Below are 26,208 nucleotides of genomic sequence, written 5' to 3'. Positions count from 1 at the left end.
CAACCTGCTGACCCTGACCACTGACTAGACTTGAGGTACTTAATCTACCAGGTGTGACCGCCTCCTGATACAAAGCGTCCAGGTAACTCTCCCCCTCTCGGATGTGCTGCAGCATCCGGAGCTCGGACTCCAGTTCATCAATTCCTCCAGCAACCAACAGTTGCTGCAGATGTGGTCACTGTAGCTCGCAATGGGATCTGCCAGCTCCCACATCATACAGCTACAGCACATCACCTGCCCAGCCATCTCTACTTAGATAATTAATTTATTACTTATATTTACTTTATTTACCACTGTTTTGGTACATACCAGATTGGAAAAAATCTAGGATACAAAGCAATTTCTACAAAATAGAAAACCATGTGTGGCACTTGAGTTAGATGTACATTTCTGGAACAGCTAAAGTAGGAGAATTGGATTGACCTTGTAGATAGCTGACTGCAATATTAGCTGGAGGTTTATGACGCAAATCCAAAAAGAATTTCACAATATTGTTACATTCTGAGCAAATCACATGTGGAATATAGGGAATATTTAGGACCAGAGAAGAATGCATATTATCTACTGGTCCCAATAACTAATGGCTCTTAATTGTCCACATCCATGTATTAAATTTGATGTTCAACTTTACTTTATCATTTCCATGGATCAGTGTGTTTATGTACTGCAAAGTTAAATCTAAACTATTTGCATGCCTCTCTCCTTGTCACCCAATTCTATAGATGATGGCAATTTTGAACATGGCACTGGAGTTCAAATGATCTACTTCCAAGGTTCTTGAACGATATTGTCACCAAGCTTCTTATTCTAGAGGTTGTCTATGCTTCAAATGTCTTCCATGAATAACTTTTCTCCACAATGGTTTTAACGTGGCACCAAACAAGCAAATGGATACATACCTGGAAATGTAAAATGAAGTCTCTGTCAAAAACACTGGGCAGAATTTTCACCCCAACATGAGAACACAGTGGTGGGTGTATAAATTTTGTGCTGGTGGCTGGTGTGCACATCTGCCAATGCCATCCTGTCTCCATTTTGCTGGAGCCCAGTTCAGGCAGAACAGATATTTGTCCCCAAGCAGCAAGTTGCTGAAGATAATTTAAAGGCAAGGTTAAAAGTTAATCTAAAAGATAATTATCAGAGGTCGACAGGAACTTTCCAGTTGGCCTGTAAAGTCCCCCCTGTGATACTGGGAACATGTCAATGCCTTTGAGCCCCACCCCACTGCCTCTGAGCCCACCACTCACTCCAATCTGCCTGCTGCTTAGATGTTCCCCAGCAGCTGTGGCTATTTTTATTTCAAAATTGAAGATGCTGAGAGGGTGCCTCAAGATGGAGATGCCCTCTTTCCCCCTTATCTGTAATGGCAGCATGCTGCTCGTTTCATGCTGGAGCCTCCTATTGGCACTACAGCTTTGAGAGCTGCCCATTGCCTTTAATTGGACAGCCAGTGAAAACCATTAGTCCAACTGATCAATGTTGGGGACTGTTCCCACAGTGCATGGTAGGGACCCCCATTTGACCACGATGTCTGGTCCCTGACCCAATACACAAAATCTTGTCCACTCCTTGAGATTACTTGCTTTAAAGATTATCTGCCATTTAAGACAAGAGGCTAGGCTTTTTTTTCTACCAAACTAAACTGCATGACAGTTAAGTGAGGCAAAACTATGATGAACTGACTTCCTGCCAAATTTACATTTTCTTAGCTCAGGATTTCTGGCTTTGAAGGTGGTATCAAAACTCTAGGGTCCCAGATCACAACACAAGCATCACCAATTTTTAATTACGCCAATTTAATTACGGCCAAGCTTCAAACCAGGGCCAAGACTGTTTATTTTCACTTCACACCATAATCCAAGCATCCAACAAAGTTCCTTACTTTTACTTCCAATACCTTCACCGGCTCCATCTCAACTCTTCCCCCCAAATCAGGATTCTTAACCTCAGATCTCAACTTTATGACGTGCAGAATTCAACCAGCTGACCATTTGACACATATGCTTAAAGACCATAGCAAAGTTTTTCTAACCTCTCAATTTTCAAAAGGCTTGGCCTATCTTTGCGTTTGCTTGGGGACACCTTTCTACTTGAGCATCAGCTGTAGCTCAGTTGGTAGCACACTTGCTTCTGAATCACAAGGTTCAAGGTCGAGTACAAAAATCAAAGCGCACACTCCAATTAGTACTGAGCATTGCACCATCAGGGATGATGTCTTTCAGATGAGACATTAAACAGAGGCTCCATCTGCCAGCTCAGGTGATTCTAAAAGATCCCACGACACTATTTTGAAGAGCAGCAGGGGGTTATCCCCAGTGCCCTGGCCAATATTTATCCCTCTATCAACATCACAGAACAGATTTTCTGGTCATCATCACATTGTAGTTTGCTGAGAGTATTTCACTGGCTGTAAAACAAACATCCAGTGGTCGCAGAAAGCACTATATAAATGCAAGTAGTTGTTCATGTTCTAACGTAAACCTTTCAATTTCAGAGTCCTGTGTTCTATTTGGCCAAGATTATTCAGGATCACTTTAAGCTGGTGTTCAATATAATCAAGTGGATCACCTATGAAATTTGCAGATTATCAAGTGCAACACACTGTAGGTACACAACTTTACCAATTACCTTAGTGCTAATACAAATCCAAACGCCTGCAAAGAAGGCCCAACACAAGTTAAGCTGCTCCATTAATCTACCCTGTACTAATTCTACTCTGTTTGGTCAAGATACTGGCACTATCATCTTCAACTTGAGACGCTTGAATTTGTATCATGGGATAAACAGATGAAATGTATATTCAAAAAAGACAAAAATAGTTTTATTAAACATCTTTCCTCAGCAGTTAACAAGAAATGGAAATCAACATCACGGAAGAAACTGGGCAGTACAAGTATTCAACAAAACATTGCTCATTAAGTTTAAATTTATAAATAAAAAGCTCAGCTTTTAAAACTAACTCATATCGCAAAACAGGTGACAATTCCTTAATTTGAGAACAAATTGCTGCATCAGCTCAATAGTAGAGCAGAATTTTCTTGACTGATTAGCTACTTCATGATCATCCTCGTTTATAGGCTTAAAACGGAGGGCCAACTTGGAATAGTTACAGCTGTAATATACACGAGGCCATTATTGTCAAATGGCACTTAGTAACTTAAGTACTTAAGTTTCAATTCGGCATTTGCATTACAACAACGGGCTTATTGAATCTGAAGTACTTGATCAGTTTCTTCGTTGTTAGAACCATTCGAAAAAACCTGAGTGAATTGCAAGAAAAATAATACATGGCAAATAATATTAAAACTACAAATTTTATAAACTACCAATTAAACTTTATAATAGTGACTTTAGAAATTGAATATGATTAAAATAGCCACAATTGGTTGCTGAGCCAAATATACTGCAAGTTGGAACTCGATTATCATTAGTCAAAATGCAATTTAGTTTTTAAAAAATTGACAAAGTAAGCAAACATGTTCACACAAAAGCTATTTAAAATCAGGGTGACTGTGTTCTAAACTCAGATTCTTAAGACAGCTTGTATTAGATCTATCTGCTGACGTGCACAACAACTTTTCTGGCAAACAGCTAAGGCAGCCTTATTATTGTCAATAAAAGGACCAAAAGTACATTTGATATTTATGCATTTAATCAATATATCCTAAGTAACAAATGTTCCAGTCTCAATGCATAAACTATCCAGCTGAAATTCACCTTGCAGTCAAAGGGCATTAAATAGATGGTGAACTTTATATTTCAGGCGCAGGTTTTAAACTTGACAATAACAGTACTTCTGAACATGAATACACAATTTCTCCACAACATCCTTTACTTTTACTGTATGCTGCAGTTAATTTTCCTCATCATCTGTGGAATAGGAATGCCATGTCAGTCTCTCTTCATAAAATGCAATCACAACCTGCGGACACTTAACATTGGCTTCCTTGGATGGAACCAGATCTGCATCATCAGAATCCTTCCTAGAGGGTGCAAATAGAAGGAAAAATTTGACTATGTTAAAAAAGAAACACTCTATAGACAATATTGTCGATATCACACTTGTAATGAGCCACTCATGCGGCAAAAGCAAATCTCAAACTACTGAATATCTGACACCTCTTTTGGAATCCCTGCCTCCCCACTCAGACTGAATTCATAACCGTCACTTCTTTCCTGGGTAGATGAATAACCCAGTTTGACAGAGCTCAGGTCCCAGAGTTCCAGGCATAAATTGGTAGTAGGATTGGCACAAGTTACCCAAATTATATGAGTACCTTTCTGGCCAATTCCAACCACAAAGCATTCAAAAGGTGCTCTATATATTGGAAATTAATTTGATGATCAGGAAGGGAGCAATAAACAAACACCAGCTTCATACTTCACATTTTTGGTTGTTTTACCTTAAAATCATGCGTCTGTTAAAAGTTCATTACTAAAATTATGACCTGACATTACTGGGTTATATAGATGGGACAGTTATCTTTCTTCAAATTTACTTGAAATTTGAACAGTCTCAATTTAACTCTGGGTGGGCATAGGGCCTGCAGCATAAATTGTCTATTTAATATCAAACAAGAATCAGAGTGGCCAAAGACAAAAAAATCAAAGTTTTTGTGACCAAGGAATCATGCAAGTATAGTACTGATTACTAGTGAACCCAAATGCTTCTAGGCTACTTCAAATAGGTGGATTTATTAGGCTTTAAGGTGGTAGAAACAAAGGCCCAGAACTTCTGAACTCCAGTGGGGGCTTGCCTCAGGAGGTACCTATAAAAAGTGTGCTGGGGACCTCTGCAAGAGGTCCCCACACAAGGGTTGCATGGGAATTGTATGGGAAGTTCAGCTTGCAATGGCCAATTATTCTGCACTGGGAACCATCCAATACTTCGATTTAAATTGGACACTTTGGATGGTTCTGACTCTCTTAGCAGAATTGTTAACCAGAAAAAGTTAGAAAGATTAAAGCCACTTCTAACCCTGCCAGCCAAAGACTGCCCTACTGACCTCAATGGACCACCATCCACCCCACCCCACCCCCAACCCAACCCGCCACCCACAAACCCATCCTACCTGCTCATCTTCTCCTTGGCTTCTCAAAGTGACTGGGGCCTTTAAAATTACTTGCTTTACAGCAACTAGTGCCATAAAACGGGGGTGCAGCTTCACTTCGACCAACATCGATGCCCAGCACACAAGGGATCCTGGCTAAGGTAAGCAGAGTGGAAATCTGACTGCAATTACCACTCTTCTGAAGTTCTGGCCCAGAAATTTCCCTTTGTTTACCTTCTGTTACCCTCAAGACTGTGGACCAATACATTTGTGTCAACTTACCAAAGTGACCTCAGCATTCGATGTAGTAAATATGGACTTCATCCTGTATTACATGCACTAACCAAGTTGCTGGATTATGTACATGCAAAGCAAAAAGACTATAGTAGTGCTTCACAAGCTACTTTCCAATGTGACTCCATTTAACTCACCACCACCTTCCCAAAGGCAATTAGGGATGGGCAACAAATGCTGGCCTTGCCAGTGATGCCCACATCCCATGAATGAAATGTTAAATAGAACTCTATAATTAACCCCGATGCCAGAAAAAAGACAGCTAGAGCCAGCACAGTAATTATACACAACTTTAATTATATACTGAATGTTAAAAGTACAGAACTTGAATATTGCTGAAAAGAGATATATTTTACACTCAACAGGACAAAATGTAAGAATGCCAAATTTCAAACAACCACAACAATTTAAAGGAGAAAAAAGGGCCAACTAATCAGCACCCACTTTATCAGGCCTGGAGCCAATGTCCTTGCAGGGAGGTTATTTAGTGCAGTGCTGTGGGGATGGGTTTAAATTAGACAGGAGGAGAGAGAGAGCGCACGCAAATGATCAAGATCAGGATGAAGCATTCGAGAGGAGAAACAAGTGAGAATGATAGTAACAGACTGCAGGGAGGACATCAGGCCAATGTAATGGGTTGACAACTGGCAGTCAATTTAACAAAATAGAGTGAAGTGATGCATTTTGGTAGGCTGCACAAACATTGACAATATAAATTGAAATGGTACAATTTTGAAGGTGATGGAAGAACAGAGAAACCTGGGGAGTGTGCATATAAATGTCTTTGAAGGTTGAGAAGGTTCTTTAAAAGCATATAGGACCCTTAGCTTAATAAACAGAGTACAAAAAGGAAGTGGTCACTATAACTTTAGGGGGAGGAATGTCAAGCCCTTGGATGAAGTCCAGAGGAGATTTACTGGAATGGGACTAGAGATTCAGGACTTCAGTTTTTTGTAGGGGTCAGATAAGATGTTGCTGTTGTCCTTGGAACCTTAATAAATTTAATAGAGGTGTCCAAAATCAAGGTTCTGATCAAGTAAATGAGAAACTGTTTCCAGTGCTAATCTATCAACCTTGCAGAAATTCTATCAGCTCAAAAATTTGTTTGCTGCCCCCCATTGTATTCTCCTCAGCTGATCATTTTTTTCCTTGGCAGAGTATAATTCCTCTGCACTACCTTTCAAGCGCACATTCTGTAATTGTGCTTTTGCCAATTGTTTTTGAAAGACCTCATGCTCTGTAGTGAGAATTTCTACCTTTGCTTGCCATTCCATGTTCTGGATTTTCATCTTTCAGATACCTCTTTGGAAACGTAATGTTTTTTCTAAGGTTCCTTCCAAATGTGCAACTGCTTCCTTCAGCGCTGCAGTCTCTTTGAACCCCTTGGCACACGCCCAGAATTTGTGAACATGCCCGAACCTTCTCTGAAAATGGGTTCGTCAATTCTTTCAGAGTAACCTTATAATCATTTCGTTTCACTTTGTAATGTTCCCGAAGGACAAACATGGACCTGAAGGATCCTTGTAATATGTGAAGGTCCTTCAACAGATTTTCCACTTCATTGTGAAACTCAAGTACTTCATCTTGGGTTTTCTTGTAATTTAACACAATCTGAGTTTGTTCTGCTGCTCAAGGAATCTTTACTTGGTCATGTTGCTGAAGGGTAACGGACTAGTGTTGAATCTGATCCTGAGGCTCTTTCAATGTTTATTCTTGTTCAGCTCATCTTCTAAATCTGCATATCAAAGCTTTTGCAATTGCTGGCGGCTGCGCATTCAACATCTTTGGCAACTCCCATGTTTTTCCAGGACATTATTAGTTTGTCAAAGAGTCTTTTTAAGGCGATTACATTTGAGTGCCTCTCTCGCCTGCTGTCATGCCTGGCTGTACTTCAGTTAAGTTCTTCTAACTCGGCTTTGAGAAGAACATTCTCTGGCTTTATGTGTTTTCTTGATCTGCCTGTTGCAGGGCTTTTTCCTTAACGTTCACTGCCAGTTGCTGGTACAGTTCTGGAACAAGTGTCTACGTCTTCAATAAGGAAATCATTTGGGACTTCTGCCTCAGATTCCCCATAAAGATATATCACTGAGGCTTATGGAAAGTTCTGTGCCTCTGTGTGGTTTGTTCAGGTGTTGTCTTTTGCCTTTTCATCATTTTGTTGGGGATTTTTGTGACTCTTAAGGTTCTGCACTCATCTACTTGAAGATTAAACATTCGTCAAAGGCTGTTAATATTTCATTGAAGCTGGTTGAAGACTCATCAATGCACTGCATTAAGATTACATCAGCAAGCTCAAACTAGGATAAAATGGTATTAATCTGGACCTTTGATTTCTTACTGAGGCCTGATGTCCTCCAGTAGTTTAATTTTTGTTTTTATAATCAGAGCTTTAAATGTTGTTGCCTTAAGAATGGCTGTGCAGCAACCATTTTTTAAAAAAACTTCAAAATGATTACCCATCTGCCTCTCTCTCTCTACTTCCCACACTTGTCAGTTTTGGCGGGCTCCCGTTGCTATCGTGGGCTGCTTTTAAAAAAAAAAATTGTTCTCCCAGCACGAAAATATTGTAAACAAGTTGTTTGGGCCCTCTAATTAATTTTTATAACAGACAAAAGATTCTGGGAGGGGAGTTTTGAACTCTGTCTGCCATTTTTAAAACTTTTTTCTTCTTCAGTCAAGCTTGTTGCAGTGCCCAAGATTTCAAGATGGTGCCGCTGGCCTTGGAGACAAAGTGGAGTTCCCGGTTTGCTGGGCTGTGTGAAATGGTAGTGGCGCGCTTCCGAAGAATTAACAACGGTTGTGTGGGTCAGCTGTCTGCCGACTGGCTTTATTCAGCAATGTAGTGTTGCGAGTAGTGAGGTATTTAACTTAACCACAGGCTTGCTGTTTAAGGATTCAGATGGTCATGAGGCTCCCGAGGATGAAGGTTTTCTTTTCAACTTGAAGACCACATTTGAAGCAGGGATCAGGATTGGCGATGGGCTTCGTTCAAACGGGGCTTCTGACTAAGTTAGAATCAGTAAAGGAGGTTCCTCAGGACTGGCTGCAGCTTGGAAGTTAAGAAATTTAGCTTACCCTTGCAAGCTATGGACTACGTGTGCTGAAGCTGGGCTTCGAAGGGAGATTCTATGGAGTCTTCTGCTGCAGTAAAATTTCTGCCTTTAGTTTCCAGATTCTTCTGTCTGGAGCATTTTCTGGCAAATTTTCTCTGTCTGTAGCTTCAGTTGGGAGCTTCTTTCAGTTCAGAATCCTTGCGAGATTGAGGATTTTAAAATCCTGAGATGCCACCATGCTGTAAATGGTGCTGGTTACAGAACAGGTCCATTAAAAGAAGTCTTTGTAGTCTTCTGCATGTTTACAGCAAGTCTTTAATGACTACTTGTAACCATATACATAGCTCCCTACCTGTACCCTTTACTGCATATATATCTCCATCTCTAGGCCTTAAACACATCTCTGACCAACACCACACTGACCCTAGGTCTTGGTCATGTCTTTTTATATTGTGTGGGTGGTACTCTACTCAGTCCCACATTAACCCTGTACATGCCAGACCCCTTATACAGCAGAAACCACAAATAAAACAATTTTGTCAACTTTGCTGAAATTCTAATATAAAAATAGAATGCATATAATGGCAGAGGTTGAATAAACTTAGGAATAGGGGGTAGGCTGTGTAAACCCCATGCCTGTTCCAAAGAAAAGTGAACAGCCTGGATATATCCCTCAGCCAACAAAAAAAATCTAATCATTATCACATTGCTGGGTCCACACTGTGTACTAACTGCTGGCCATGTTTCCTAGATTACAACAATGACTAAGCACCTAAAAAAGTGCTTCACTAGCTCTAAAACACTTTGGGTCAGGTAAGACGCTATATAAATGCAAATATTTTCTTTTTACTTGCCTGAACTGAGCTTGCTTTATAGGTTTTAATATTTTAGTCAGGTAGATTTCATCAAAAATGGTCTAGTGGTATGCTGCATTTATTACTATCACAAACAGAAAATTTACTACACAACTTAAAACTGGGGAACTGTATTAATCCACATCTAAGCTCCAGCATAATTTAGAATTGAAATCCTTACCATTTCATTAGAAACATCAATTCTCCGCTCGAGTCAGTAGCACCGATGATGCGTTCTGGTTCTAACCCCCTTGCAAAACCTCTTGGTTGGTTATCGTTCTTTTAAAGGAAAAGTGTTAGTTACATATTTGCATCAAGTAATTGATGTTACAGAAGCATACTACAGAAAATTATACAGTAACATACACAAGCATACAAGCATACTACAGAAAATTATACAGTAACATACAATATGTATTAAAAAAGGGTTTGAAACCAAGTGAATTTGCCAGTGCAAGAAGCTGTTTGCACAGCTGGCATGGGCCACAACAACTTTACACTAGGGAGTGATGCTCTGGATAGACTGGATATAAACAGTGAGAGTGAGCAGTAGCAGCGACTGATAAACAATTTAGTTCATGCTACAGCTGACCTGGATATGGGCTTTAGTTTTTAAAGCAATGGCTGGCTAAAGTTGATGCAGTGACCCCTCTGCAGATACCCCAGCACTTAAAATGGAAACTTTTATTTTCAAGCAATGCCTTTTCCTCCCCTTCATATTATAAAAATGTAGCAATTCTTATAATGTACCAATACTATGGTCTATGGCCAATTTCCTCACCAAAATCTCCATTAGCTTTTGTACCACATGAAACTATGGAATTAGTTGTCAATCTACTCTTTTCCAGTTAACCCCTCTCCTCAGATTTCAGAATCCTTTTATCCATGCTTAATCTTACCAGACACAAACACTCAAAATGCCCAGCCCATCAAAACTTTTCCATTCCAAAGTCTCAATCAGACCAAAGCCACAATCAGACCAAAGCCATTTTTGACCACGTGTCCCATACCACCCCCACTGTCACAATCCAACTTTGGGAGGGGGGTGGGCAACTTGGCCAGCTCATTAATGTGTTCAAATTTCTAACTTCATCTCCTCTATCCCATCCTGACACTTGAGCTGCTGTTCACCTGTTCTCCTATGCTTTTGGAGATATTCTCACCAAATTGATCATTGATTCCATAATACTTACTCCCTCTTTGCTCCCCAAGATCTGGGGGTTTCAAATTTGAACATACAACTTACCAAGTGAATGATAGTCAGATCTCCTTTCACCATCTTGAACATTAGTGCCACAATTGTCCTCTAAAATCCTTAGTACTTCAGGATCATGGAAAGAGACAGGCAGCTTTTCTTAACTGATTATTCACCCACTAAAACTTAATTTGTTGTTCACCCCACCTTCAAGTAGAAAGAGTTCATGGATTTTGCCATTGAGACCAACTGCACAGTAATTACCATCTCTCCTTCTCTCACCCACTTACTTCTAATTCCTGGTTGTACTCCCATCTCTGCTCCCTACCATGGCCAAACTTTACACTATTACCACAGCCACCATTGGCTCCTTTAATTACTTCCTATTCAGCTGCCATTCTTGCTCTTGAACACTTGAGAGAATGGATCTTTAAAAATATTTTGAGGCATATTGTTGTGTGTTATGTGTGTGTAGCTGGGCAAGAGTTTGATAGGAGTCAGGTTGCCTGGGGTTTTGGAAACATGAAAAGGGTAGAGGTGTTAAGTTGAGGCACAAGTAAATAGGTGAGATCTAACATTTGCATTTTTAGATAAGTTGAGAGATTGCATAAATTTCAAAGGGGAGTCAGAGGTATCAAGGAAAATGTTTGCATCTTGCAGGAGTCTATAGATAAATAGTAGGGACATTATCTTTTTTATTGACCCAAAAGTAAAGACAAGATGGAAACATGAAAGATCTTATATTTGGAAGTGTTTGAGTTTGAAAAGGGGTGCGAGAATAATGGGAATGAGATGAAATGGAAAAAAGATATTTTAGAGTTACTGTGGATAGCTGGATTTAGCTATTGAGAAGGATAGCTGTTGTGCTGTTAAGCTGCAGATGGCTGGAGCGAGCTGTTGAAAGTCTCGGGCTGCAGAAAGCAGTTTTATCCCCACCACAAAGGGGAAGAGGTTAAAAGGTTATATGGTACACCATTAGTGAAGCTACAGCAGTTTACCTTGTGTAATATTACTGGATTTCATAATTAAATATCTATAAGGGAGTGTTGCCTGGAAAGTGTTTACTTGTGGGTTTGACCGAGTAGTGTGTTTTGGGGGAATGTTTTTGTAAGACTAACTGTAATTGTGTAACTGTAATCTTGTGTGCTTAAGTTTTCTTTTCTTCGTTAATAAAACTTTTACTTTTAATTTTTAAAAACCCAAATGTGTTACTGGACCTCTTACTGCTGAGATCGGTACGTCGTCTTCTCCTTAACAGAATATGAAACCAAAAAGGTTGCAGCCCATAAGTCAAGTTTCTCTCTGGGTTTGGTTTGCGCAGCAATTAACACCGGCTGTGGTCATAACATTGGATATAAGGTCACATGGCACCTTTAAAACAGCAGGAGAGTATTCCTGGTTTCTTGGCCAACATTTATCACTCAACACAACAGGTTAGCTTGTCATTTACAACTCCCCCAATACACCACTAAACATAGCACATTTCTCAATCTCATTCCCCTGAACCTCTGCAGTGTTGAATGGAGTCAACCTCCTGGCATTTTCTACTGACATTCTGGGGAGAATTTTCTCCCTGTTTGGTGAGGTTGGACGGGAGCAGGCACGGGCGACACTGTCACATGAGCTGGGACATGTCAATGAATTTTGATTTAAAAATTCAATTCATAAACTTCATGAAACCTTATCCTGCCCGTGGATGAGGTTTCATAAGTGCAAAGGCCACCTGGGCTCTTCACCTGCCTGCCAACCTCAAGGTTGGACGGGCAGCTCAGTTAATTATCTTAATTGGGGTTTAAGTGGCCATAATAGGCCTTAGACAGTTTGGCAGGCACACAGCGTGCCCACCAAACCGAGAATCTGAATGGCGCATGCCCGACGTCACTGCGCGTCATTTTACATGTCGGCGAGCGCAGGTGGGCCCTGCTTGCCGAACAGAAGACTTTGGCCTATGGGTTGACAGTTTGTATTCTGTATTGTGAAGATGTTCAACTCGTCATTTTATTCACTGAACCATTTTCCTCGACTGTTAAGTCCCGTGGACTGACCTCTTTATGATGCACTTTTTATTATAGTTTCTCTTTTCACCCCAAAATCACTAAGGGTAGACTGTAAGGCTCCAGTAAATCTCCCTTTCCCCAAATGAAAATTATCCACATAAGCACATAACATTTAAAGTTAAACATCTCGAGATATTGCATTGAGACACGTGTGTTTGAGGCAAGAGGGGGAAGGATTGCAGAGGCACAGCTGAAGAGAAAATTGGCCCTCAAACCAACAAACGATCAAAATCAGTGGGTCTTAGAAGTTGGAGAAGAAACTTCAGAGTATGGGGTCCAACAAGCATTGATTAGGCAAAAGGAAGTACAAACATATGAATTAGGAGGAGTAGGCCACTCAGCCTCGAGAATGCTCTGCTATTCATTATAGCTGATCTGACTACCCTCCCACCTACCCTTGATTAAATGGGCAGCCCTTTAATTTTATTTTTTTTAAAAAACAGCGAGCCCTAGTTCTAGATTTTCCCACAAAGGGAAACATCCTCTCCACATCTATCCTGTCAAGACCGCTCAGGAATTTATATGCTTCAATCAAGCAGCCTCTTACTCTTCTAAACTCCAGCAGATACAAGTCTAGCCTGTCCAATCTTTCCTCTAAGGTAACCCATCATTCCTCATAGTAGTTTAGTGAGCCTTCTCTGAACTGCTCCGAGCGCATTTACATCCTTCCTTGAATAAAGGAGACTGATACTGTACATAGTACTCCAGGGGTGGTTTCACCAGTGTCCTGTACAACTGAAGCACAACCTCCCTACTTTTATATTCAATTCCCCTCGAAATAAACATAATACTATTAATTTTCCCAATTACTTGCTGTACATGCATACTGGCCTTTTGCGATTCATGCACAAGGACACCCAGATCCCAATGAATCTCAGAGCTCTGCAATCTCACCATTTAGATATGCTTCTTTTTTCATTCTTCCTGTCAAACGGACAACTTCACATTTGCCAACATATTACTCCATTTGCCAGATCATTGCCCGCTCGCTTAACCTATGTCCCCTTGTAACCTCACGTCCTCTTCACAACTTACTTTCCTACCTACATATCAAATTTAGCAACCATACTTCTGTTCCTTCAATCAAGTAGTTCATATAAATTGTAAAAAGGTTGCAGCCCCAGCCCTGATCCTTGTGGTACAACACTCATTGCATGCTGCCAACCAGAAAAAGGCCCATTTATGGCTACCCTCTGCTTCCTGTTGGCTAGCTAATCTATCTATGCCAATATATTACCCCATACACTATGAGCTTTTATTTTCTGCAATAACCTTTGATCTGATACTTTATCAAATGCCTTCTGGAAATCTAAGTACAGTACATCCACAGGTTCCCCTTTGTCCACAGCACATGACTCCTTCAAAGAACTCCAATAAATTGGTTAACAGGTTTTCCATTCCACAAAACCATGCTGACACAAAGATAAAAGCAAAAAACTGCAGATGCTGGAAATCCAAAACAAAAATAAAAATACCTAGAAAAACTCAGCAGGTCTGGCAGCATCTGCGAGAGGAACACAGTTAACGTTTCGAGTCCATATCGACACTGTCTGATTGCCTTGAATTTTTCTAAGTGCCCTGACATAACATCTTTAATAGTAGCTACCAACATTTTCCCCATGACAGATGTTAAGCTAATTGGCCTGTAGTTTCCTGCTGTCTCCCTCCCTTTTTGAATAAAGGAGTTGCATTTGCTATTTTCCAATCTATTGGCACCTTCCCCAAATACAGGAATTGGAAAATTAAAACCAGCGCATCAATTATCTCACTAGCCACTTCTTTCAAGACCCTAGGATGAAGTTCATCAAGAGCTGGGGATTTGTCAGCCCACAGCTCCAACAATTTGCTTAATATGGATGGTTAGATAGGTATTTAAATAGGATAGGTATTTAAACAAGAGTTAAAGAAGTGAGCTTTGGTCCTACAGAAAGTAAGTCTGCAGAATTAATAATAGACTTCCCTGATTGTGTAAGTTTCCTGAGTTCCTCCCCCCTTCCAATTCCTGCTTTACAGCTACTTCTGGGATATTACTTGTATCCTCCATAGTGAAGAACGATGCAAACTACCCATTCAATTCATTTGCTATTTATTTTACTTTCCATTATTAATTCCCCAGACTCACTTTCAACTCTATTTCTAGCTAGCTTTCTCTCATACTCTTCACTTTTTCCCTCCTTATTAATATTTTTGTCATTCTTTGTTGTTCTTTATCTTCTGTCCAATCTTCTGACCTATCATCTTTGCGCAATTATATACTTTTTCTTCAAGTTTGATACAGCCTTTAACTTATTTAGTTAACCACGGATGGTGGGTCCTCCCCTTGGAATTTCCTCTCTTGTTGTAATGTATCTATTGTATATTCTGAAATATCCCTTTAAAAAGTCTGCCACTGCATCCCTGTTAACCAATCCGTTAAAGCTCATTTGCCAGTTCACTTTAGCTAACTCTACTTTCATTCCACATAATTGCCCTTATTTAAGTTTAAAATACTCATCTTGGACCCACTCCCTCAAATGGAATGTAAAGTTCAATCAGATTATGATCATTGCGACCCAGGGGTGCCTTCACTGTGATTCAATTAATTCTATCTCGTTGCACAATAAGAAACTATCCCAAACACATTTTATGAACTCCTCACCAAGGCTACACCTTTCCCATTTGATTTTTCTAGTCTATATGTAATTAAAATTCCCCACAATTATCACCGTACCTTTCTGATAAGCTCCGGTCATCTCTTCCTTTACACTCTGTCTTTCCATGCAGTTAGTTAGGGGCCTTGTACACCACTCCCACAAGGTGACTTCCAGCCTTTATCATTTCTTATCTGAACCCACTCCACTTTAATCCTGGTTTCCTGAACTCAGGTCATCCCTCTTTAATGTGCTAATACCATCATCAGTTAGCAGAGCCATCCCTGCACCTTTTCCTAGCTTCTTAAGTCACACACCCTTCAATATTCATGTCCCAATTTATGCAGCCACATCTGTGTAATGGCTATCAGATCATAGGTACTTATTTCTATTTGTGTTATCAGTTCATTGGTTATGTTTTGAATGCTACGTGCAGATACAGGGCCTTTAGTTTTGTCCTTTTATTTTTGTAATCTCTAGCCTTGACTGCTGTTTTACTCTTCATTCTTGTCACATTCCGTTTATCATTTCCCATATTAATACCATTCGCTTGTCTCTACTCTTTGGTTTACCACACCTTCCAAAATTTGATCTCTTGCCTCCACTAATTAGTTTAGAATGCTCTCTACTTCCCTAGTTATGTGGCTCACTGGAGGTAGGTTTCACAAGAAAAAAAGGTCCTATCAACCACAGGAACAGGAATAGTTTCTAAATGTATTTCCATTTGACCAACTATACTGCTCCATCATTTCCTTCAATTCTATAATCACTTATGTCTGTCTGACATCAAGTGTGAAGTCAGTTTTCCCCCTCCCCCTTCTGAACAGAGAGTAAAGTTGTACTTTTGGCTTTCACAAACTCAAGCCCATCTTGGGTATTTGCTCAGACTGAACCAGACCTTTCAAAACACTTATGTCTTCTAGCTACAAACCAGTTATCACATCCACCATTAAGAATGTTTATTTCCACCTCTGCAACAGTAACCATCTCACTGCCACTGAAACAGTTATCCACATCAACATCTAGACCATAAAGTATTTTTTGTCACATCTACCTATAAGCTGTACCACTTGATCATTAGTATCATCAGCTATTGACAGCTGGCTCACAGCACATTGAGCGGAACGATATTTGTCCTCATCCAAGATAATTTCACAATCTTTCCCTATCCCCAACCACATCACCATTGGTGGCATAGTATTCTTTTCTTCCATAAACCCTACACCTTTCAAAACCCATTCTCAGTAGGTTTAGAACACCTCTAATTCTTTGTATCCATTCCTTTATACATCTATCACCAACTCTACTTAGTACTTTAGTTTTTTTTTATTTCAAAAAATTTCCCAATATTATATTAGAGTTTCTGTCAAACTCATGGACTAATGTGAGAAATTGAACAAAGCAAGACAATTTTAAAAAGTGTCACAGGGAGACAACTCAAAACACATTACTAAGTTCAGAATGTCAATCATATGGAATCTCAAATGCCAAATTGCTAGCAGCCCCATAACAACTTCACTCACCAAGTTGATTTCCATTTGCAAGATCTATAGGTTAAGGTGTTAGACAGGTGGCAATCTGATGTAAACTGGCAGTGAACTCATGACCTAAATTTATACCATCTGCTACATTCTTCCTAATTGATTCAGATTCCCAATGCCAGGGTGGAATGAGAATAATCAAATGCCTAAAGCCCCTAGTGCATTGATACAAGCTACTCTTAATACACCCAGCAATTAGACACAGAAGAGAACTGGTCGGGGCTAGGCAGCACAGCTCTTGCTTGTACACTTACATGAGAAATAGCACAGCATACAACAAAAATCATATTTGGCTTTGTCATCAGACGATTACTTTGCACGGCCTTGTTATAAAGTAAATAAAAGCTGTTTCAGCTGAATCAGTTCTGGAAATATAGATTTGAAGACAATGGCTTACTGGATCCTTTTTCTTCTTTGACTTGTTTTCTTCACTCTCATTTTCAGAGACAGATTTTCTTTTGAACCCATCAGTACGCTCCTTGGTGGCTTTTTGGGAATCCAGAAACTCCTGGATCAACTCTGGGCAATCTAAATTGTCCTCTGGCTCCCATGTATTGTCTGCTCTGAAACAGGTTCATATCAAAACTGGATTAAATAAGTGTTTACTCAGAATACTCCATTTAGAATATTTAGCAGGGATCCTATTAAATTAATAAAAGCTAGTGAAATAAAGTACAAAATGCAGATCCACACTTGGCATGACACAATTAATACACAAGCAATTTGTTCCACTGGTCACTTAATTTGGAGAGTTCCAGAAGTTATGCTGCCAACAACTGGATGCTATTTATAAGAAAATACTTAAAAACTTTTGATTGTTGATTTGAGAATGGGTGTAACATCCTTTTTGTATCCATTTTTTTATATTTGTATTACTGTTTCTTGGGAAGAGCTGGATAACAGGTGCACGGTTTACAGTGTGATCTTACTTTTTTAAAAAACATTTGATCTTTTAAGAGTTCAATTATGATTCCATAATGAAAGTCCATGTAACAGTGTACATACATACAAACTTACAAGCAGAACTAGGATAAATGTATTAACATACATCTGCTCAGGTACAGCCTACATCAGGGGTTAAGCTGCTAGGTGGTTCTGGATTAGTGTCCTCCAAGCTATGCTGTAAATGCAGACAGGACCCCAAACCAAGCATGAATCATACTGTACATTGGAACACTAGGAATACCAATATTCAATGCTGCAGAGTTGAGGAATATAAGCTAAAAGAGTAGGCTTAAAGAACTGTTGCCCTGACTTTGACCGCAGTGCTGCAACATAAGTGTCAAGACAATCACTAAGGGAGGGCGTTGCTCAATGCTACCAATGGGAACAGTGCCAAATACGGCAACTGTTAAATGTTGCAACTAGATTAGGTGCACAAAGCATGCCATTTTAAAAACAGATGGGAATTAAAAGTCATGATCTGCAACTTCTCAAATATTATGAGCACTTGTTTGTTGTCCTCAGCACTGTGGAATCGGTCTTGATACAAAAGATTGGATTTCACAACACCAGGTGCTACAGCATATTGCAGAACTGCTTCCACACCTTGTGGGGAACGCCAATGCATAGTGAATTTTATGCTCCTCGATTCAGACAGGGAAAACAGAAGCCACCAAATGATTTAGAAGCAATATCACTACATTTATTGATGCCATAGGAAATCATCAACTTCATGGCAGCTATTTTAAGTGTGTTACCAAACACCAAATTTGATTTTATTTCTGAGCCCAGAGGTTCGGCAGACTGGTAAATTCAACAGAAGAAAAAAAAAAACAACCATTTCACCATCTAAAATTCTAACAGAAATTGAAGAGCAAAGAAAATGTAATTAAATGTTGCCTGTGCAGTAAAACTCCTTACTCTGTAAAACCTTTCCATTTCAGAAGGTATTCAACCCTTCCTTGTACAACTCGTCTGTCTAATACTCTTTCGACAATATATTCTTCAGGCTGAACATCTTCAGACTTTTTCGTCTTGCTACCTTGTTTCTTTCCCATTTTAGCTGTTTAAAAAAAAAGACAGGATGATAAAGCACATGGCAATTCCTGAAACAATTTTTAAATATACTTGTATTTAATTATACAAAATCAAAACATGTGACACTCCCAATTTCCCACGCTCACCTTGTATGTTACAATCAAGTCCAAACTAAGGCCAGCATTTGGGTTTCAAAGCATACTGATTTTCCCTATTCTACTGAGCGGAATATGTCTCTCTCATGATGGCTACTGATACCGAGTACAGTATCAACAACAGAAGTTTGAGGTTTTCCACACAGGTGGGCCGGCCATGAACCGCATAGCTGATGTAGGGTTGAGTCAAACTGACCACCAGCAGCACCTGAATTCACGTACTGTAGTTGGTTAGCCCTTATAGGCAAGTGGTCTGTAGCCTTGTACAGCACCTCATGTACTTTTAAATGTTGAGGTTTTTTTTCCTTTCAAACACAAGTTCCAGACCCTCCTCATCCTCTAGGTTAAAAAAATTCAACTGCACACCCCCACTAATCCTTCCTCCAATTATTTTAAATATTGCAGTTGAAAACTGTATGCTCAAAACATGTTTACATATGTGTATGCACACCGTTCTCCCGAGGAACAAATTTTTATTTTAAACAAAATTGGTATCTGCTCTCTTCTCCAGTATTGAACACGATCGAGGCCAAGTGACCTACTTCTTGTACTACTGTCACACTTGAAACTGTTACACTAAGTGCAAGTTATGCACAAGCGCATCCCAAGGCTTAAGTACTACAAGCTACAAAGTCTAGGGATAGATCCACATGCTAGCATTTAATAGTGCATTCTCATTTTTGTTTAATGAAATTGCTTCCCTACCCCTCAACCCAAAGCCAAATATGCCCAACTGAAATTGAAGTAATCACAAGGTACCTGAGCAACAATTTCAAAAGGTTATCAATGCCATATACCTCTTGATATCAATAAACAAATTAAGCACTCCTTGTGAAAACTATTAATGCATGGTAACAAAAACTTTAAAGGATCAATATCAATATAGGCAGACAAAACAACTAATATCATATGGAGCATTCTAATTTGGAGGCTTTCAATAAATTAAAGCTCTATAACCAGATTAGAAAGATCAACTGCAAATCTTCAATCAGAAGTGTAAAACTCCAACCAGTTTTGTTCAACATTAAAAGACAGAGATACATAATTTGTTTGGCTTGGGTTACCAGTAATACTTCTACCTTGGGATGTACTAATTTATGACATGGCATTATGTCTACTTACCCCAAGGACACTAAGTGTCAACCAAACGTAGGTCAGTCCAAGGAGGAGGAGTGGTGGGTCAATTACATAAAGGATCGTGATTTTTTAATAATAAAATAGTGCAAGCCTACAAACAGCCAGATTTATTGAGTTTGATTTCCCTACTTGCCATGATGGGATTTGAACACTCAGCTTCTGCATCACTGGTTGAGTACCTAACCATTAGGCTATTTTACTATCACATCTTCTGCCTCCATTCGTCCACAAATGAATTACAAACTTAAGCAGAAGGCATAGAGAGGGAAGAGAAATATTTAGCATATACTTGTGTTGTAATTTTTTAAATAGTTGCTTCCCATTCCATGAGGGCAATAAAGGAACACTAATCCTCAAAAGGGACTGCTTTCTAACATTTCTTTGGGAAGAATAAAGCTCACTTTCAGATCAAGTCAATTTTGACTTGACTGTTATAATTCAGATGGAAAAATAAAAGGTTTTGAATTTCCTAAAACAACAAAGCCAGTTGTTATGCCAAAATATACATCACTTTCTATGCTAGCCAGCACCATGTCAAAACTTCAGAAAATCTCAATGAGAATGGAATGCAAGAAAACAAACATAAGTAAGTGGAAGTCAGCAAAAAAAAAAATCTGGGCCCCGAGAAGTGCAGACCATAAGCCATGTTCTTTAATTCACTCTTTATGCATGAAAATTAAAGCTTGAAGTAATCAAACCTTAATTTATTCACATTAGGCACACATTTAAGAAAATGTAATTGTAGAAGCTTTTCAATTTTTAATGTGGCTCATTTTGATATCATAAAAATGTATTCAAAGATTCAAAAAATAGAATGCAGAACATAAGTGAAAAGAAAATATAGGAATACCATAAGCAGCAGAAAAGACTGAAGCACAGCAGTAACATAAAAATTGAGGGTAAATGTACATCCAGTTAAAAATTTGCCATAAATGCAGCAAAGTCAGCTGATTTATGAATGGGGTGGAGCTATGTTAATGAGCAAGAGGGTTCCAACAGAGGTTTTACTGAAGTGGCACAAAAATTTGAAGAAACTCAGACATAAAGCAAAAGAGGTCCTCCAAATGTGAATTTCTTGACCTTCTGCACTAAAATTTAAATGCCATTCTTGTCATTATTTCAACAGAACTTGAGAAAATTATGCCCCAGTGGTAATTCTGAATTCAAGGCACTGATGATATGGAACTGAAGGGAAAAGTTTGAAAACCTCCCTACAGAAAGGCAGAACACAATTTGTAGCAGATACAGTGATGGTATCAAGACCATGGTTGTCCCTCACAGGCCATGTTTTGCTGGCTAGCCTCGCTTATAAAACTAGAATGGTCCACAAACACATTGTGGCTCAGGAAAGCAGCCAGAGCTAATCTGAACAGTTACCATTGTTAGAGATTTTAAAACAAACTAATTGATAGGGTAAAAGGAAAATGTGCAGTTATTGCGTTATGGAAAATAATTAGGATTCAGTCCAGAAAAAGATAACTAGAAATGCTCTTTGGGAGTCAGACTTTAATAATTTAAATTGTTGAGCAATTATGTTGTTTATAGATCCATTTCATCCATTCCAGATCAACTAAGTTTGTTAAAATAACTATAAAATAGATATGCAACAAAAAAAATGGGGGGTTGAAAAGTCACTGGTCCACATTTTCTGAGTGGGCCTTTGCCTCTTAAGTGCCCAAAAATTCAACCATTTTGTGTTAAAGGCTTGTGCCAGTTAGGAACTGCATAGAGACTACACATACTGGCTTTGTTTTAGGTTCCTTATAGCAAACAAAAGATTTTTATTGAGTTTTAGAACAAATCTCAAAGGCAAAAGGAGATTGTCTAACCCACTGCACTATTAAGAGTCTTACTGCAGTTTTCATTTTTATTTAAGCCAACGCATCAGCACATTTGTTTGGCAAGTATTGCACAACCAGAGAAAAAACACTATGCAAATTCAATCTCTTACTTATGCTCAGTATCACAAGTTTCCAGGTAGTGCCCCTGGGCGGGAGGAGGAAAATTTGATCATGCTGCCAAATACTAATTATTTGAAATGTCTGCTGAAAGTATGCACGTGTTCAGACATTTAGAAGGGCTGAACCGAATTCAGCTGTGATGTTTCCTTTCTCTCACGCCTCTCCCCATTACCAATAGTAATTAAATTTAACAATATTTCCTATCTCAGTATCAAGGTGACTAAGAAACAACTTGCTGCATTTTACATTACCTAGTTAAAGCTCTGTAGCTCATTCCTCTTTAACATCCTTTTCTAGAAAAGGAATGGACAAAACAATTGTATACCCTATTACTGCTTAAGGATTACACATACATGCAATAGTTAGAGTGAGCAAAAACAACCTTGGGTAAAGCAATTTTGAAAATTTATTAGTAGTTTTCCTTCACTGGCGCAGTAGCTTATGCAGTGAAGAGCTGAGCCATGCAAATCAGAGAAGTCCTAGGATTGAAACCTGGTCTACACTCAGATGGCTAATCCTAACTGGGACAGCAAGTGATATAACTGGGTTCAGTGCTTCTGGATCATGAGGGGAAAAGAACAGAAATTTTAGCTATCCTGAAGTGCACATCAATATTAAGGACCAGATTAAGTTTGACTACAAAGCTCTTTTTCCAGTCTGCAAACACTAACCAACAAGGACCACAAGTGAATGGATCTTAGAATCTGTACTCCAGCAAAGCAGGGGGAGACAGGGAAGCAGAGAGGTGAAAAAATGTAAAAATTACTTTCAGAATTTAAGCCTTCTAGGCTATCCTGAAATCAAAATATTTCGTCTGATCATTAGAGTAAACAGTCACTTGTCACTAAACCTAACAGATACACTTCCTGAAATTTGAACATTTCAGTAGGACTCAATGTTGAGCCCTTCATAAGTTTTCAAATGAGCTGAGGGTGGGTGGGGTTAAGGAAATCTAACTTCCATCCGTTTAGTGAGACAACAGTGTGAAAATGGAAAAATGTTAAGCAATGGCTTGTCAGCAGTTGATTAGTATCAGGGTATGATTATTCAATACAATCAATCATTCTCATTTTACAAAGTACAAGTAGAAGACCTTTGTTTCCACTGTTGGTCATTGTTGGGGGGGGGGGGGGGGGGGGGGGGGGTGGGATTTGAAACAAATTTCACTGTGTCTGTAAAACAAAAAAAACATTCCATTGTATAAAATGCACAGGTCTAAATTTCAGGACCTTTAGTTATAAACTATTCCTTGGACTGCAACTTGGATCTAATAGTACAAGAAAAACAGGCAAGTAAAAATGGGCAAGCAGCAGAGAAGAGTTTCACATCCAAATTCAGAGCTGGGTCTGTTTAGAATAAGTTTCAAACAATGCACACTTCAGAAAAGGTGATCTTGTAGTGCAGTGAGTAGCATTCCAGCCTCTGGGCTAAAAGCTCTGGATTGGAGTCCTACCCCAGGACCTGATGGCTAAAGAAGGTACATTCATAAATCAGCCAAACAGGTTGAGTGTCCACCTGCAAATCCCAACACACACATACCCCAATGGAAAAAAAGAGCGGGAGATATTCCTGGTCAGTCAAGTGATGGAAAGAATATTGGAGCCTCTTCAATCACTATCCATAGCTCCAGACTACAACATACATGTAAAAGTGCATGTTGCCACAGCAGCTCAGACTAGGTGAACTGTAACACCATCACATTTCAGAATTTGGTTCATCATGACGATAAGCAAGTTAGGAGAGCACATTTGTCTGAAGTTGCAAGCTCTGCATTTGTTTCAGAAGAGGTTTTTGTTAGATATATATCGCTACACCAAGCATATTTAAGCTCCAATAACAAATCTAAAAATATAATTGAGCAATTTTTCCTAGCTCCACTGAACACATCCATGATATTCCCCACTTACTAGCTCTATGCAGGATCTTGGATGGACAATTGACTATTAGAATTTGAATTTTTAAGTTTAGCAGGTCCTTAATAAACAAAATGGCAGATTTTAAAATTTGTAAGTCTTTTATCAACTCTTACATTAAAGGGGCACAATAACTTATCTTCTGAATAGTGTCAATTGCATGTTGAAAAGTCATTGTCCAAAGGCAAAGTGTCAACCTCATTCTCTACTCAGAACGGCAGACCTGGAACCACAACAGGGACTCAGGTTTTCACTGTTTAGGGCCTAGGAGTTTACAAACAAATTTTACTCAATATTCTACATATAGTTTTTAAATGGTTAGATACAGTAAATGGGATATAACATGATGCATTTGTGTTTTATTATTTGTAAACATGGATTAACTCACTAGTAGAAACAAGGCTAATAGGAGAAAAAAAGGAATCTTCAACCGTGGTCATCTTCTACTTTGTATCCGCCTACTCAAGCCCCTAGGAAAAAATAATCAGCAATTGCTCACATATATATAAAGTCAGCATTTCAAACATTTACATTTTGGTGTAAACATGATAGTAACTATTTTAAAAACTTGTTTTAAATTAGTAATTTAATAGAAAAGGGATACATAGTGCAAGATGGCAAAGGTTATAGGAACCCAATCTAGATCAGTCAACTGCACAGAAACATTCCTAAGACAAAGACATATCAAATTAATGAATTCAAAGTTATTACTCGTTCCTGTTGTGTAGTATGTGATTCAAGCACAGGTTTGTGTCAAATAATATAAACTTTAAAAAAATTAAGTCAAACGTTTGCCAAAAATTTAAAAAGACAACTGTACTAATTATAAAAAACTAAGTACACACAGAACATTAAACTCATTTTATTCATCTTCCATTGAAACCTGTCAACATGAACACACCCAACTAACTGGCCACTTAAAAAAACTCCTGTTGTGGTTTACTGCTCTTAATCTTTGAATTCCACTTATCTTGTACATCAAGATTCGCTCGTTCACCATTTTAAGTTTTTAAGTTTTTTTTCCTAGTGGTGTTCTCTTAGAACTAAACGACCCGAGATAAGAAATAAACCTATGACTTTCCTCCAGTACGACGTCCAGTTAAATTGCACTAAATGAATGTTACAGGCAGTGACTTTCCCATAATGGAAAACAAAGAATGCGCAATTGAAAATACTTCCAAGCTTTAAGCTCTGAATGTCAACATATCTCGTCATCAGGATTCAGCTAGGTCACAAAAGTACCAGTTACAGATTGAAAATTAATCTTCAGTATGTATTACACAAACGCAAGCAACCGACTTCCGCACCACAAAGGAACTGGAATCTCGTTTAAACTTCCTAGTTACACGGCAACCTTTTTTTCTCTTGTAAAAAGAAAAAAAGCACAAACGGCAACGAGAATATAAAATCCAAAGCAGTTCTTGAATGAACAAAAACTGAAGTCATTTTCCCCCAGATCCGTGAATCGAGGTAGGTGCAAATTTTGAAGTATGATCATCGACTCTCACCCACCCCCAACAGGAAACAGGAGAAATAAATAACAAGTCTTTGAAACCTTCACTCAACAACCAAAACAAATACTGAAAAACCACAGGCTCAGCTGATTTTAATGGAGAAACTTCCATAAGCTCCCACTGCGCAGGCACAAAAATCTACTGTGAGTTCGGGGCCTACGCCATCCTGGTCCCACTCGATTTAAATGTAAGTTTTATCAGTTGGGTGATTTAATCTCAAACGGCTGGAAATCTACTTGGCCCGCACTACGCGATTATGGGAGAGAAGTCACAAGACTGTAGTAAGGCTCTAATCGGCTGGTTTGCAAGCTAGCAGCCTGCCCTACCTGCCCAGTTTTAGTGTCACTCCACCAGCCAGGCTTCTCTCTCTCTCTCTCTCTCTCTCACTGGGCTTCACTTGCAGTCCCGCCAAAAACACGCGCTGATAGGACGCGCCTGCGCATGTCACTGCACAGGACCCCCCACCCAGTTTATAATTTCTACAATTTAACTTAATATTAGCTATTTATCAACCCTCACCTGCAAGTCAAAGTGGAAAATCCATCCCTTTTCGGTGGAAAAAAAAGTGTCGTAGAAAAGCTATTTATTTTTCAAGCGCTCGCTCGCGCCCGTCACGTGATCCAGATTAAATTTGGGGGAATTATTTTTCCAAATTGCATCAGTGCATTCAACTGGGTTTTGATAGAAAAAAATGGAATGCCCTTCAAAAATATTGTTCGCAAAATATTGTAAAGGTTATTTTAAATTGCGTTATACCCGAAGCGGCTTCGGCTTTTTCCGCCAAAAGCCACCGTGGCTTAATTATTGTGATCAATGAAGGTATACAGCACATGTAAAAAAAAAATATAGATTTTTCAGAACTGTGATATAAAA

The 26,208-nt window shown here is 39.1% G+C and overlaps 1 protein-coding gene across 5 annotated transcripts; it reads right to left on the bottom strand.

Moving 5' to 3' along the window:
- Window positions 1-2,799: 2,799 nt before the first annotated feature.
- LOC121275850 (chromobox protein homolog 3-like) lies at window positions 2,800-25,912 on the bottom strand. 5 transcript variants are annotated; one of them, XM_041183566.1, is made up of 6 exons: window positions 25,855-25,912; window positions 24,210-24,291; window positions 18,539-18,680; window positions 17,073-17,238; window positions 9,434-9,531; window positions 2,800-3,983 (listed from the first exon to the last, which is right to left on the bottom strand). In XM_041183566.1, the coding sequence occupies exons 2-6, from the start codon at window positions 24,259-24,261 to the stop codon at window positions 3,854-3,856; spliced, it is 588 nt and encodes a 195-aa protein (XP_041039500.1). In that variant the 5' UTR covers window positions 24,262-24,291; window positions 25,855-25,912; the 3' UTR covers window positions 2,800-3,853. The 5 variants fall into 5 exon arrangements, with proteins under 5 accessions (XP_041039500.1, XP_041039499.1, XP_041039501.1 ...); XM_041183565.1 differs by lacking the exon at window positions 25,855-25,912 and adding an exon at window positions 25,662-25,774; XM_041183567.1 differs by lacking the exon at window positions 25,855-25,912 and adding an exon at window positions 25,334-25,352.
- Window positions 25,913-26,208: the final 296 nt, after the last annotated feature.

Source organism: Carcharodon carcharias, chromosome 3 (assembly GCF_017639515.1).
Source record: "Carcharodon carcharias isolate sCarCar2 chromosome 3, sCarCar2.pri, whole genome shotgun sequence".
Classification (NCBI taxonomy): Eukaryota; Metazoa; Chordata; class Chondrichthyes; order Lamniformes; family Lamnidae; genus Carcharodon; species Carcharodon carcharias.
Note: the sequence above shows the minus strand (reverse complement) of the source record. Positions and strands in the feature narration are given on the sequence as shown.